Here is a 14,816-nt window from a genome sequence, read left to right as displayed (position 1 = left end):
GGCAGGTATCGAGGAGAGAGCAACGGGCTGGTTGATTAATCTCTGTTATTTACAGCCATGGTGATGGGAGGAGTGTTGGGGTGGGGGGGGGACAACAACAACAACACTGGAACATATTGCCAAGCAGATTGCCTCGAGCCAAACGTAGCTCAACGTTTTGCTCTCTGCGAGACACATACGTGTTCAACACAAGACTGCTGCCACTAATTGGTTATTCAATTTTTTTGTTGCGCTGTTGTTTTTACTCTTTCACTGCTGTAGTGACAGTTTTGGTTTGGTGTGGCATTAAAGTGCATTTGCTTGTTTACATCTGTGTGTCAATTCAACAATTTGGACAGTTATATTTCCAGTGTTTGATATTAATGTGTCTCACTAATAATTGACTGAGAGGGTTTGATGAGGGAAGAAAGTAAAAGTGGACTAAAGTGAGAAAAGCAATAAGCTTGAAAAAGTACTGATGGTAAAAGTCATGTTTGAACTAAAGACATTGAAAAGTAGAATCACACACAGAGGCTTTGTGGAGTAGTGGCAGGCATGTTAACATGAGCAGTGATCATCTTCTCAGCTGTGTAATGCCTCATAGAATAGAAACTTGAAAGCACACAAAAAGTATAAAGACAATTAGGTGAAGCTACAAAACAACCCTGGAAATTTTGTAACAAATCTTAAAACCTATAAATCAGATTCAAGAAACTTGAAACCATATGAGAAAACATCCTGACTAAGATAGACAACAACTCCAGAGTCAAGAAACCACAAACAATCATGTCAAAGTAGAATGCAGCTCAGACTAGAACGATAACAAAAGAAGGTCAGACACAATGTAAAGACACTGAAATAACACACATAAAGTGGCTGAAACACAACCGTGAGAAGCATTAAACCAAAACTGACAACAAAGCTACAAAACTGCCTGAAGAAACTTTAAAACGCGAGGAAAAACGAGAAGAGCAACCCATACCAGCTAGAAAACATCGACTAAATATCCTAAATAAGTTAAAACACAACACACAAAAGGCTATAAAACAACCCTAAAACGCGAAATAATAATAATAACCAGAAAAAAAAACAGAAAAACTCAAAGAAGGAAGGAAAATAACCCACAGAAGCTAAAAATATATATGAAAAGCTGAAAATCAACCTCAAAAAGGTTTAAAAACAAAACAAAACTGAAGAAGCTAGAAACCAACATAAAAAATAAATTAATGAACCTAGAGAAAAAAAACAACCATAAAAAGATTCTAGACAAAGAAGAGTGAATGTAATCTGAAAGGCGCAAAGAGTTTTGAAAATAAACAAAAATAGCTCAGACAATAATAGAAGGAACTAAATTAAACGTGAAACAGGTGGAAAACACCCAACCGTTTTTAAAGATGAAGGACTTCTGGTCAATCCTGTTTTTTGTATCATGGTGAGATTGTTCCTCGCCTTCAAAGCTTGCAGGCAGCCGCAAACACAAAAATAATAAAATGTTTGAATGGCTTTTATCTTAAGAAAGGATGAAGCAGGTTTGGTCCTTCCAGTTGATCAAATTTGATGTTTCCAATTTGAATAATCGTTGTATGTTCTATTGTCTAGAGTACAGATGGCCACAGGCTGAATGCCTGTGAGAACTCTTGAGTAAACCAGCTAGTCTATCCAATAAATCCTTGTAGAGTCACAAACATTTCCAACACCTTCCGCACCAAATTAGATTTTTCTCAGCTTAATACCTACTGCCGGATGGAGCCACAACAGTTAAAGGAATATTCCAATGATTTTAAACACCAAAATTAATTTAAAGGGAATAGTTAAGTTAAACAAGGGAAGGTAAGACGTCTTTTGTGGTTGTAGAAGAGCTGTGGCAATCTGAGAAAATGGCTTTGATGAGTTCACTGTGATGTTATCAGGTGTAGTTTTATTTTGGGCTTGGAGTCTCCAAAATTTAGCAAACTGGTGGTGCAGAGTTTGAAAAGGGTCAGTCAAAAATTTGCATCAAGTTGCATTATGGGAGATATAGTGTCTGGGGTTTGGAAACGTACGAGCCACTATAGGTCAGGATGTCTCAGGCTCATATTTCCATTTTGTTTTGCTCTTTTTTTTTTTTTAATTTTGTGTCGTAAAAGCCTGTAAACAGGAATTTTCATTTAGATATTGTATGTTTGCTTTTTGTTGGTACATCAGAGGACTATTTTTTTTTTCTGGAAAAGAACCCTGAGCACTTCTGCACTAAGTATCAGTGAGGCGTTCGCTATATTTCCCAGGGTACATTCCTGTCGTATATCTGGGTCAGATGGTGCAGCTCCACACCATATGTCTGTTGTATAGTAAGGCCACAGGGAATGGAGGGCCAATGTGTGTGTGTGCGTGCGTGCGCGTGTGCGCGCGTGTGTGCGCGTGCGTGCGTCTGTCTAAGACTTTAGGGAATTTGGGCCAGGTTTTCCTGAATGAAGGTCTGTGTGCCCGTCTTTCTGTTTGCTTCTGCACCCTCTAACATGATCATGAGTCTAATTCTGATCCCTGAGTTGCCATCGCTCGGCTCTTTGTAAAAGTCTGAAAGGTTTGGAGGGCAAAGGACAAGCATTTTCTTTATTTAGTACTGTAATGAATGTTCAAACTACTTAACTGCAGGGATCATAGTGACACTGACCATCACAAAAAAAATTTTAAGTGAGAGGCAGTCAGTCAGGCAGGCAGGCAGGCAGGCAGGCAGGCAGGCAGATAGATAGATAGATAGATAGATAGATAGATAGATAGATAGATAGATAGATAGATAGATAGATAGATAGATAGATAGATAGATAGATAGATAGATATAATACAAATTACATAATAAAAATAGAGGTAGTCAAAATATAAAATGTGAAAATGTACAGAATAAAAGAGAATACAAAAATAGAATATAAAAATAAATTAAATTAAATTAATTAAAAAAAAAAAAGATTTTATCAGACCTCTGTAGCCTGTTCCTCATCTCTGCTCGAGCCTAAAGGCTCCACATTAGCAAATACATCAAATGTGGGCAGTCACATTGCATTGTGGGTAATCTCTTTTTTTTAAACAAACAATGAGTCTGGCAATGTTGCAGGTATGTAAAGCTAAATTTGCCTAAAACCTTGACCATTTCAGAATGGTCAGAGTGGATATATGTGTACAGAGATCCAGGTTCACATACTGTTTACCACCTCAATTCAGCTTTGTTTTGTTTTTTAATCATAATGACAACATTTACCAAAAATTTGCATATATCAATTGGTTGGCTAATTCTTTAAATTAAATCTGAGTTGCATGTTCAGCAAAAATGTAGAAGCACGTGTTCCTTACATTGTAAACCAACAAAAGAGCTCTGCAAAAACTTTAATTGATGGGAAACTTCCAATACGTTTTAGCGGTTTCTTCACTTTCCCACTTTTTGGTGATTCTGAGCTCCTTTTGGTGAACTGCACCCTATAAAGTGTGTCTTAAAGTAAGATGGCAAAACAGTATTTTTACCAAACTGAACCAATCGACTAACATTTAAACAGAATTTTTGCTGGATCAAAATGAGTCAAAATGTTTAATTAGAAACATATAGCCTAAATATATTTCTTTAATATAGCGGAAATCCCCAGTGGCCCTCTCCTCTCACCTTTGTGTACCACATGTGGAAATTTGATCTAAACACAGATCAGCTCAAAATCTTTTGCCATCCCAATAAAAATGTATTGTATAGTGCATGAGGAGAGGAATACAGAAACACACACAGTTCATCACCCACCTCTGTCCCTGTCTCGTCATACCACAAGGCTCAGCTCACAGGGCAAAAATAATAACATTAAAACTCATCAGCTCACAGCTAATCCCATCACGGCCTGTAAACATTTTAATACCATGGTGATTAGCAGTGATCCTAAACCGCAGACACCCACCCTCCCTCTCAACCCTCTCAGGCCCGGGCTCCTCTCCCACCCCAGCTACAGCTCACCGTCCCCGGGGGAGGCAGCCAGGCAAGTCCCTGGATTAAGGCCACTCAGTGCTTTGGAACCTCAAGCCCTGAAAGTTAAACCCCTGGACGTTCGCCACTTCATTTCTCTAAGTGGCATCGGCCTTCTTGTTATGACTGTTAATTAAAGTTGGATTTATTCAAGTGGATTTTTGGCAAAAAGTGAAAAATGCTGACATTTCCTGTTCTTCCTCTCTTTTTCTTTTGTGTGTGTGTGAGTTGAGCGGATTTTTTTAATTTCCGAGTCCTGCCGTCTATCTGTTTATCTACCTATCGGCCTTTTATTTCTGTGTGAAAAATTGGTGTTGTGTTTATGGTGGGAGGGTGGGGATTTTTTTCAGATAAGCAAGCAGATGTTGCAGTTTCTCAAGGGGGATTTATGTCAAAATAGGCACACACATGCACACACACACACACACAAACATACACACATGCTGGGCTTCATGTCATTATGTATGCATTTCATCACTCAATAACATCACATACTGGAAAGACAAGAAACCGAAAGAAAAACACTATTAACATGCTGCCTTCAAGAAATCATTTGAAGTTCAAATTAAAATGATGGAAGGATGTCTTTGAATCTAACAAGAGAAATAAATTAACTGATTCCATAACTTCTGAAAGAAGTTAGACCAAAGTGACATGGCTGCTTACTAAGGCAGATTGCTGGCTTGGTAAAATCTCTCTGCATTTTAGAATGACAGAAATCAATGTTTAATTGGATTTTTCACTGAAATAAATCAAGAAGTAAACACACCATGCTTCATCGAGAAGACATGTCCACTCAGGGTGTTTTCACACCAAACTTGTTTGGTCCACACCAGAATTGCCATGTGAAAGGTACTGTGGACCACGATTCTTACCAGAGGGCCAAACTGTGTACCGAGTAAAGGAGGTGGTCTTGGTCTGGATCAAACTCAACCAGTCTTTGGTTGGTTTGCAGTGTGAAAACATTTTCTGGATGTTTCAGGCTTTTGGAGTAATTACAGTAAATTAAGGCAGTGTATCATTAATCAAATGATACACTGCGGCACGGTGGTGCAGTGGTTAGCACTGTCGCCTCACAGCAAAAAGGTTCTGGGTTCGAATCCGGTCCTGGGCCTTTCTGTGCGGAGTTTGCATGTTCTCCCTGTGCTTGCGTGGGTTCTCTCCGGGTTCTCCGGCTTCCTCCCATCATCCAAAAACATGCACCTCAGGACTGTGCTGACAGGTCATCATTGTAAATGAGAATTGGTTCTCAATTGATATTACCTGGTTAAATAAAGGTCAAAAAAAAAAAAATGAAAAGTAAAAGTGTGCCGTGGTAGCACATCAGGAAAGAAGGAGTTAACTGTAATTTGGTCCAGCAAAGGAATCAAAATTTGAAAAACATGTACATGCTGAAATTTTTTTTTTAATTTTCTGAAAGGAAAATAAGTGCCATTTGTAAAGCCACAATATTTATAATATAGTGGCAATGAAATAAATATGTTCATTCATATATCTCCGTCCAAATCAAACAAGGCAACTGACGAGATTGACAACACACTGACTTCAGACTCACACTTTCTACAAACTGATCAAAGTCAATTACAGGACATAGGTATGTCATGCAAAGAAAGATCCTATCTTTCTTGCAAAAGTCCAGCATGAGACCAAAACAAAGCGGATCACATGTAACAAAAACATAAACTTTGGTTTCGGAATTTGCTCCAGACTTTCAGGTGTAAAAACGCCCAGAGTTTCAGTCAAGAAGTACTTCAGTATAACTTAAAAAGAGACAGTCGGTCAGACTGGGTGTGTCACGGTACTAGGAGCTAAGGTAGTCCAAAGCCTGCAGTTGAGATGACAAACCAGTTGACAGGGGGTCTGTAAATCTAATAGTCTAGCCAATAATACCAACCCCCCTCTTCAACCCCTACTGATGCTGACTCAAGTTACATTACTAGATTCAGCACAGTCTGAATGAAAACTATGCCGTTGTGAACCTACTGTAAGAGACGACCGCAAAATTTGAATGCATCACCTGCAAAACTGTTATTTTTTTCTCATTTTACTTAAACATTAACATTTTACGTGCCCTGTTTCACAACAAACAATAAACATACTGATGGCTAATATTCAACATGTTAAAATGAACACATTTTTTGCGGCGTGTACAATTAGATTTTGTATAAAGTCGTGTTCACTGCAAAAGCTGCAGCTTCCAATTTCATCCATTCATCCACTTTCTGCTGCTGATGCGGGGTCCGGTCGCTGTGGCAGCAGGTTGAATGTGTTAGCCAAGATTTCCTTTTACCCAGCAACGTTTCACAGCTTCCTGGGGGATCCTAAGGCCAATTCCAGCTATTGAAAAATAGCTCGGTGGTCCCCTTCTGCTGCTTAACCAACATGGCAACCACGAGACTGAAAAGTGTTGACCATTTTATACTTTTTAACTGTTTTGAGTACACCAATTGGGTACCCATTGTGCACTGCATGTTGCCTTATTTGTTAGTGTGAACAGACTTATAGACTCAAAATAGCAAGTGCAAATACATAACTATGTGAATTGAGATGCAGCCATGGACTCCACAAACCCTCAAAAGTGATATTAGGCACCAAGACATTGAGGCCACTCCTCAGCGTTGTTCAAGGACATCCCCCAACAACCTATCACCTTTTTTATGGTTTGTTCCTCCTCGGACAACTGTGGGTATCTACCCACTCAATACTGTGTGCCCCACAGCCCTTGCCGCGCTATAGTCTTCTCCCCACAATTATTTGGCCCTTGTCAAAGTTACTCAGATCTTTGCCCCGTCTATTTCTGAGTTCCACCTTGACTAGGAAAAACAACTATTTCCTTGTCGACAAATATATTCCAGACCGTGAATGTGCCATTTTTATGAGATAATTAATAATAATTTATTTCCCTGTAAGTGGTCGTAATGTTTGTCTCAAGCATATGTGATGATATGGTAAAATGTCTGCAAAATTAAAACATTGCCATAAAGTAGCCCTGTTTATTTGATTAGTAACATTGCTCATAACGGTTTAATACCCAGAAATTGTAGGGATAAGATATAGTAAACATGGTCTAAACTGTGATATTTTTATATTGTCCGCCATGTCAGCCACCGCTAACGAGGCACATCTCCTGCACAATCTCTCTTTTAACAGTTGTTTTGGGGACCTGTTGTGTTCACCTCTTTCAGCATGCACCCGATTCCTCCTTCTCCCAATCACCACTTTGTCCTCATCAGAGAACCAACAAAGAAGAGACAGAGCAGACCCGGAGAGTCAGTTATAAGTCCTGCAGTTCCAAACTGCAACGAGCTGGCAGCGTCAAAGACCTGATCAGTAGATTCTCTGGTCCGGATCACATCTCGTCTTCGGGTTCTCCACAGAGCCCTTCTTCTGGAGCAGGACGACTCCCAAAGTCTTCTTCTGTGGAGGTCCTCGAGTCTTTATTTCCATCCACGCCGAACTGCACCAGAGAAGATGGGAGTCCAGTTCCCAACATTACTGTGACTCCTCCATTCAGGGAAACCCCTCAGAAAGGTGTTGAATTAGCTCAAAAAGGCACCAGAGATAGTCAGATAACTGCCAGAATTGATTGTCCAGTGGGGGGAAGCACTGCGAAGACTGATTCAGAACCAAGGAACAAAACATACACCACAGACTCTGGCAGAGACTCAGTGGCTGACTCTGGCATGGGATCGGTAAGAGAAAACAAAACTGACTGTTCCGATGTCCTTGCATGAAATGAAAAGCTCTGCATCTTCTCTGCGTGAAGATGGCACGGCAGGTGTTTTAAACGCATTTCTTGCTTGAATAAACCTCCGTACTCAATCCGCATGATGACTCAAAACCTTGAATCCACATTAAGATTTTACAGTACCTTCACTTCAATCACACTGATCAAAATGGCCTCAAACTCACTGACAGATCGAGCAAATGGTACTCTTCTCTTTGATTCTCCTGTAGCTGAACTTCTCGTTACCATTTTTTTCTTTGGTCTAAAAAAATACCAACCCTTCCTGCTATGATTGTTGATTTTTACTGGATGGAAAGTGCTTGAAACAGATGGAACCCTATGCTGATTTTTGCATTCTGTTCCCTTTGAATTTCTGTTTAAATCGTATTGTGTTGTAATAGTTTCTGCCAAGGTGAGATGAAGTCATTGTTTTCACAAATCTTGACCTGACCTGAAATCAGAGCAACAAGTTCCAACTGTGTGTTTCAAGCCCATTGTGCGTCTCTTTTCATTGCCAGAAACAACTTTCTCTCCTGCTTGTGCATATTGATTAGCTGCTGCCAGATTATTACTTTTACTCAAGTTCACTTTCACATCACTTTAACCTTTTGGAATGGAGTGGACCAAAGGAAGTCACATTGGCTATTTAACTTTGGTTATTTAAAATTTGTATTTTTCACTTATAGCTAAGGATCCATTAGTCAGGAATCAAACAACTGACAAGGAAAGAATTAGCTACTGAGCATAGCATGTAGCAGTTGTTGGGGGCCAAACCAGAGCTTAAAGAAGAGTGAAAATTAAACTTAGGCAAGCTGCTGTTTGCCAACATGTCAGCCAGAACAACTTTAGAAGGTGATAATAAATTAGCGCTGTGTTTTTGTCATATCTTGTGGATCTAGTTGCCAGAAAAGACTGAAATGACAATACATGTTTTGCAGTAAACTATACAGTACAGTCAGGCAGTTTAATTTTAGTCTTTTCTTAAAAAAAAAAGTTTCCCTGTCAAAGTAAATCAGTGTGAATGTGTCACTTTACCTCATCTTGAATGTTCTTTCAAATTGCTATATTTTGTTATCTCCTCAACCTCCTTACCTTATTTTTATCTGATTGGGCCATATATTCATTTTCTCACAGTCACTCACTGACAAAAATGGCACGTGCATAATTCATTGCCAGTGCTGTATATTTGTGTAACAGGTCTCATTTTCCCCCTTTAGCAGATGTATTTTTGTTTTATCCAGATTTATTTCATCCCTGTTTCCCCAACTTCTGCCCCTGTCTTCCTCAGGAGTCAGAGTTTGATTCGAACAAACAGCTGGACAGCCCTTCAGAAGAGGAGCTCTCCACACCCAGAGTGGTGTCAAGCAGCCAGAACCCAAAATATCAACTGTTCCTCAGCAACGAGCTGAAGACCAATGGGTTGAGTGGCAGGGATGCAGATGGTCCGGGAGGCGGTGGGTCAGTAGGGGAGAACGGCCCCAAGTTGGCCCCATTGGAAACTAACCGGCTGGGGCTGAACCACTACCGAGGGTCCCTGGAGTCCTTGGCCTCACGGGACTGGGACACTACGTCTGACAGGGTAGGTGAGGCAGACCATGGCTTCTGTTGGTGTGTGTTTGGTTGGGTTCAGGGAGATTCATTATATATATTTTTTAATGATAATCAGAATCTGCTTTGCTGCTGGGTAACTGGGATTCAACAGAAACAGCACCAGTTATTAAACAGTGCCCTCTCCTGGACAAAACAGCTGCAAGGCATCTCGTTATCAAAGACCTGCAGGACTCTCAGTCTTGTGAAACCGAAAGTTCTTATTTACTTAGTCAAGCAAAAAAACATCTGGGTGTGTACTGAAACTTAAAGATTCCCTTCAGACATGTTTTAAGATGGATATACTGTAAATACTCTACTTTGAACAATAATTGTGGTTATGTGTTTTTTCTTCAAAAAACAATTATCTTTTAAAAATACTTAAAAATACATCTTCCCTTTATCCTTCATTGAAAATATCAGAATCTATACATATGCAAATATATTTCATTTCTAAAGTTTAAATGTCGGAAACAAGATATGTCTCTCCACTGTAAATTCCATTGTCAGTATTTGTGCACTGGAGGTTTCGAGTTTCCACATCATACTTGTGTAAATTGAATATTGAACCATGATCGGCCATCAAACGATTCGTGACATCATAACTAATTTTAGAAGTCCCACCCCTTAAAATAGGATTTTCAGTGCACTTTCCCCCTTCAGCAGAGTAATGTAAAAAAACACAGCTTTTAGTGTTAAATTCTTCACATACATCAGCCAGTGAAGCTTAAAGTATATTTTTGAGTGGAGAGGGACTTCAAAGGGCCATTTTCCCTTAATCTATTATTCCAAAATGCAGATTTTCAACTCTAGGAAAATCTTGGAGTTGATTTGTATTGGAAACAGGATGAAATCATCTCAATGCACTGGCACAATGATTAAAAAATACATTTTAGGGCTCAATAATAACCAGCAAAGTTACCTGGCAAAGTGTGGATTTTGTTTTTACATTATTACAAACTTTGTTTTTACCCAAGTCTTTTACTGTTGTCTTATCTTGTACTCTGTTTTTAGATTCCAAAGTTGCCAAATATTCCAACAATTGCAGTGTGTAGGGTTCCTCATCATTTGAGAACTTATTTATCCCAAATCTATTTAGATTTTTAAAACATTTTATTTACAAATATTTTATTTGTAAATCTATTTAGATTTTTAAAACATGGACCTTTTTATTGCAAAATGACATAAAATACAGTAGAATGGACAAAAATAAATATCTATTATTGCAAATAACTATACTGACTCGTCAGTGATTTATCACATATTTTTCTAAATTCTACAATATTAATATGATAAATGTATTATGCATCATTTATATCACATCATTTTGATATAAAGTTATTGAATTGGATTTACTGGTAATCAAACACCATTTAAAAAAACAACAACATTTTATTAGTATTCAAATGTCTTACATTTACAGGGTTGTTACTAGATATAGCTCCATTTTAGCACATAGCATTTGCTGCAATCCCGCTGCTGTTTATTTCTGTTTAATGTAAAGTTATTTGGGCAAACCACAACAACCGTGGCTACATTTGTGCTGTTGAATTTGCTGTCAGTATGCTCTAACATTTTAAATTTTTTCTTTTATTTCTGGTTTTCTTGTGTCTCACCTTCTGCCATCAATTTAAAGTAACATACCGGTGTGGCACTGTTTGTGTTTCAGCTTGGTGTCATTGACAGCCCTCCCAGGGTGTTCAACAGTCCATACATAACGTCCACCTCTGTGGAGTACAAACCCCTTCACCGAATGTCCGAGTTTAAGGTTTGTGATGTGTCAGCAAAATTGCAAAACCATTTCCTCAGACCAATTAGTTGGTTTTATTTCATCAGCATTGTAGATTTAGAAATATTTTTGTCACTTCAATGTACAGTAAGGATATTATCCTATGAATATTATTATACTAGAACCTATGTGTTTTGTAACCTTAGACAATCCATATGCATTTGCAAATGCAAAACTGATGATTTACACAGAATAGGAAATCAGAGCAAGTTACTAACTCTCCCCTGTGTTTCTCCTTATCTCCACACTCAGGGAGGACTGTCTCCTGCCACCTCAGAGATGAACATGTACAGCTTCAACAGTCGCAGCACCAGTCCAGTAGGCATTCCCACGCCCACCCTTGCCTCCCCCCGCCCCCGTTTCTCTGCCTACGACACTCTGAGGAGAAGGGCCGAAGTGAACAACACTGTACGTTTACTGACACATCCACACATACTACGACACTTCCTCACCGTGTAATATTCACATTACATGTTCTGCTACAGGTGGTACCCAACCACTACAGCATGCGCTCTGCCACTCTGGGGGCACCCAATAAAAAAGACTACATAGAGGAACTCACCAAGCAGCTGGACAGCTGCCAGAAGGTAGACCTGATCTGATCACTCTCTTTGTGTTTCAAACACATGTAGTTCTGCTATATGTTTGTCGTTTGTTACCACACGTACCGTAAGAGTCCACACACGTCCAATGGAGGACGTGAACCTTGGAGATATGTAAACTTCGATGATGTCACAGCCAAGTCTTTGTATTTTTAATAGTTACAATATACACCATAACATAACATTATTCAAGAGAAGAAAACAGTATTTTAAATGGGGTGTCTGTTTGCTGCAGCGCAACCAGTTCCTGGAGGCAGAGAGTGTGGAGATGGAGAAGGAGAGGAACCAGATCAGGTCAGACATGATGTGTTATTTTACTTTTTATGTACTTATGATGTGATCAGTACACTGCAAAATCACCGGTGAGTGGAGTTGTTTGTACCGTATCTGTAAATTTAAACCACAAGAAGCCAGTTGCTTTTAGCTTGATGTTAAGGTTAAGGTTGATGTTAAGGCTTGTAGAATTTTTGTTACGTTGGTTTCAAGAACTCACTGACCACAGCCTCAGTAGATTCTTCTTCACTACAGCAAGTTCCTTTTTAACCCCTCTTGTTCTTTGGCTTCCCTGCTCGCTGTGTAAACACATGAGGTTTGGCACATAACAGTCTGATCACTGTCCTTAAAGGTTTGAGATGCGCGGCCTGCTTGTGAACAATGAGGACCTGCTGAGGACCAACTCTCAGCTGACCAATGAGCTGAAGAGGATGAGAGAGCAGATGATAGAGATGGAGAGAGAGGGCCAGTCCATGGGAGAGAGATACAGAGAGATGGAGGTGTGATGGAGAGTTGGATGTATAGATCGAAGGATTTTGTAGTTATGCGCACATGTGCATGATTGACTCTTGACTTTTGCTGTGCAGATTGAGGTGAAGGGGGCCCGGGACATGATGGTGGAGGCCAACACTCAGGAGTATGCCTTCAACTTCCTCCAGCAGTCACTCAAAAACAAGATCCAGGATGCTGAGGTACACAGAGTTACACCGGAGCGGCTAAAATGAGAAACTGGAATGAATTAATGGTGCAAACTACTTGACTGATGGTTCAGATCACAATAAGACAAAGTACCTTTTATCATAGATTAGCATGATTTTCTGTGTATATCTGCAGTAAACAGAAAAGCTCCAGTTGAAGAGTGTAAAGTTGAACTAAATGCTTTGTAGGCATTCACAGCAACACTGTAAAAATAAACAAATATTTGAAGATACATGTTTTTATCTTAAATTATATTTATATCTAAGAAATAAAACAAAAATCTATATTTTAAAAGTTTTACAAGACAGTGGAAACAAGGTAATCAGGTTGCCTTAAGAGGCCAAACATTTGTCATTTGGTTTACAACAAAATAGTTTCTGTTTGCAGACGAGCTGAGGACTTTTGAGGGACAAATGTGAAAATGTTGATTTTGTATGTTTTAACAACAACTCATTGTATGAACATCCTAATATAACAAGTAGAAGGTACAATGGCAAAGTTATCCTTTCTTAGAATGAGTTTCTGGAAATATTTGAAATTTAGTTTTGGCCTTACATTTGACGCAAACATTATCCAAAACCTACTTTTAGTTTTTAAAATGTTCTTTCTTCTTGGATGTCGTTAAACTAATGAAACACCAACTAACTAACATATGTGTGTGTGTGTGTGTGTGTGTGTGTGTGTGTGTGTGTGTGTGTGTGTAATATCAGGAGAACCTGGAGAAGCAGACACAGCATGCTAAGACTCTGGCTGAGAAGTTGTGGCTGGCAGAGAGACAGCTGGAGGAGCTGGAGGTCGACAAAGAAACCAAAGACAAGAGGACGTCTGAACTTAGCAGCACCATCGTTAGACTGGAGATGGAGGTACGGACATGAACAAATAGAGACAAAGACGGTTACTTCAGTTACATATTTTGTGGGCTTGAGTTGATAAACAGCCATAGTTTTCTATAGAAATTCTTTTGGAAGAACTTAGTAAGTTCTTTCAAGTATGAGTCGTAAACAGGACAGAGCTTCATTCAAACTGAAGTAGATATTTAGAAAGAGGATTAAATGATGGAGGATTACATGCTGAAACTGAAAGACTCACGAGGGTACACTAACAATTCATTGAAATGAACCAATTAGATGTATACCAATTTAACATTTCTAATGAAAATTGATTAAAATGTTAAATTGGTATACATCTAATTATACATCTTTTCCACAAAAATTTCAGTCTGTTATGGGGTTCTTAATTTTTAATAGAAAGACATTTAACTAATTCCGTCAATTCAATTCAATTATATTTGGATTGTAAAATATATTTACCTTGGTCCCTGAGCTCTTACCAATTACACAATAATACACAGCAAGTAAACAAATTACAAAACCAATTCTGGTCATCAAAAAGAGGTTCATAAAACTTCTACATGTCTTCTAAAATGAATGCTTCCCCATAAATATACTATATATATATAGTATTCTGAGCTGCCCAGAAAAAGCTGTATGCATGTGTGTGGGTGTGTATGGATTTAGAGATGTACAGCATACAGTAAGTTTCTGTGTTTCCAGGTGGGAGAAGCCCTGCAGGTGTCCACACAGGCTGCCGCGGAGCTGAACCTGCAGCAGAAACTGCGTGAGGACGCCCAGCTGAGGGTGGAGGAGCTGGAGGAGTCTCTGCTGGAGAAGGACCAGGAACTGCAGAAGCTGCAGGCCCTTGTCAGCAGACTGCAAGGAGAGGTACATCCACCTGTTTAACACTTGAGTCTCTGCTGAAAAGTTTAGGCATGTCACACTAACATGTTAAACATTAGCCTGTTAACACACAAGCTAACATGAGACTGTTAACAGACTAATATTAACTCAGGCTGTAAACACCTTTGGTAAAACTGCAGCCTCAGGGTGTTTGTTTGTTTTCTGCATTTTTGTGTGCAGGTCTCTGGTAAACTGATTGATAAGGAACGGACGCTGGAGGAGGAAATCCAGATGAAAGAAAGGCTTCAGCTGCAGTGCAAGCAGGCCGAGAGGACGGTGGATGACCTCACCATGGAGCTACAGAGCACAAACCAGGCTAGAGATGACCTGGCCAAACAACTCAAACAGGCTCAGGTACAAAAAATTTTTCAAGCTAAATCAATTAATTGGACAGAATACTTTCACGTGTGTTGCATGTATATAAAGATATTTTTAACCAAAAAAAAAAATC

At 39.2% G+C, this 14,816-nt stretch overlaps 1 protein-coding gene across 2 annotated transcripts in view; it reads left to right on the top strand.

Moving 5' to 3' along the window:
- LOC138205035 (myosin heavy chain, embryonic smooth muscle isoform) overlaps positions 1-14,816 on the top strand; it is a 67,063-nt gene that overhangs the window by 42,381 nt on the left and 9,866 nt on the right. For both annotated transcript variants that reach the window (XM_069160686.1, XM_069160677.1), the window contains 10 exons: positions 8,968-9,258; positions 10,936-11,034; positions 11,308-11,463; positions 11,541-11,642; positions 11,893-11,951; positions 12,283-12,430; positions 12,518-12,622; positions 13,340-13,492; positions 14,183-14,350; positions 14,546-14,719. In XM_069160686.1, the coding sequence (XP_069016787.1) occupies positions 8,968-9,258; positions 10,936-11,034; positions 11,308-11,463; positions 11,541-11,642; positions 11,893-11,951; positions 12,283-12,430; positions 12,518-12,622; positions 13,340-13,492; positions 14,183-14,350; positions 14,546-14,719 (1,455 nt within the window). The remainder of the gene's footprint in view (positions 1-8,967; positions 9,259-10,935; positions 11,035-11,307; positions 11,464-11,540; positions 11,643-11,892; positions 11,952-12,282; positions 12,431-12,517; positions 12,623-13,339; positions 13,493-14,182; positions 14,351-14,545; positions 14,720-14,816) is intronic.

Source organism: Embiotoca jacksoni, unplaced genomic scaffold, assembly GCF_022577435.1.
Source record: "Embiotoca jacksoni isolate LCO1_2020_lvr unplaced genomic scaffold, fEmbJac1.0.p SCAF_10, whole genome shotgun sequence".
In the NCBI taxonomy this organism is placed as follows: domain Eukaryota; kingdom Metazoa; phylum Chordata; class Actinopteri; family Embiotocidae; genus Embiotoca; species Embiotoca jacksoni.
Note: the sequence above shows the minus strand (reverse complement) of the source record. Positions and strands in the feature narration are given on the sequence as shown.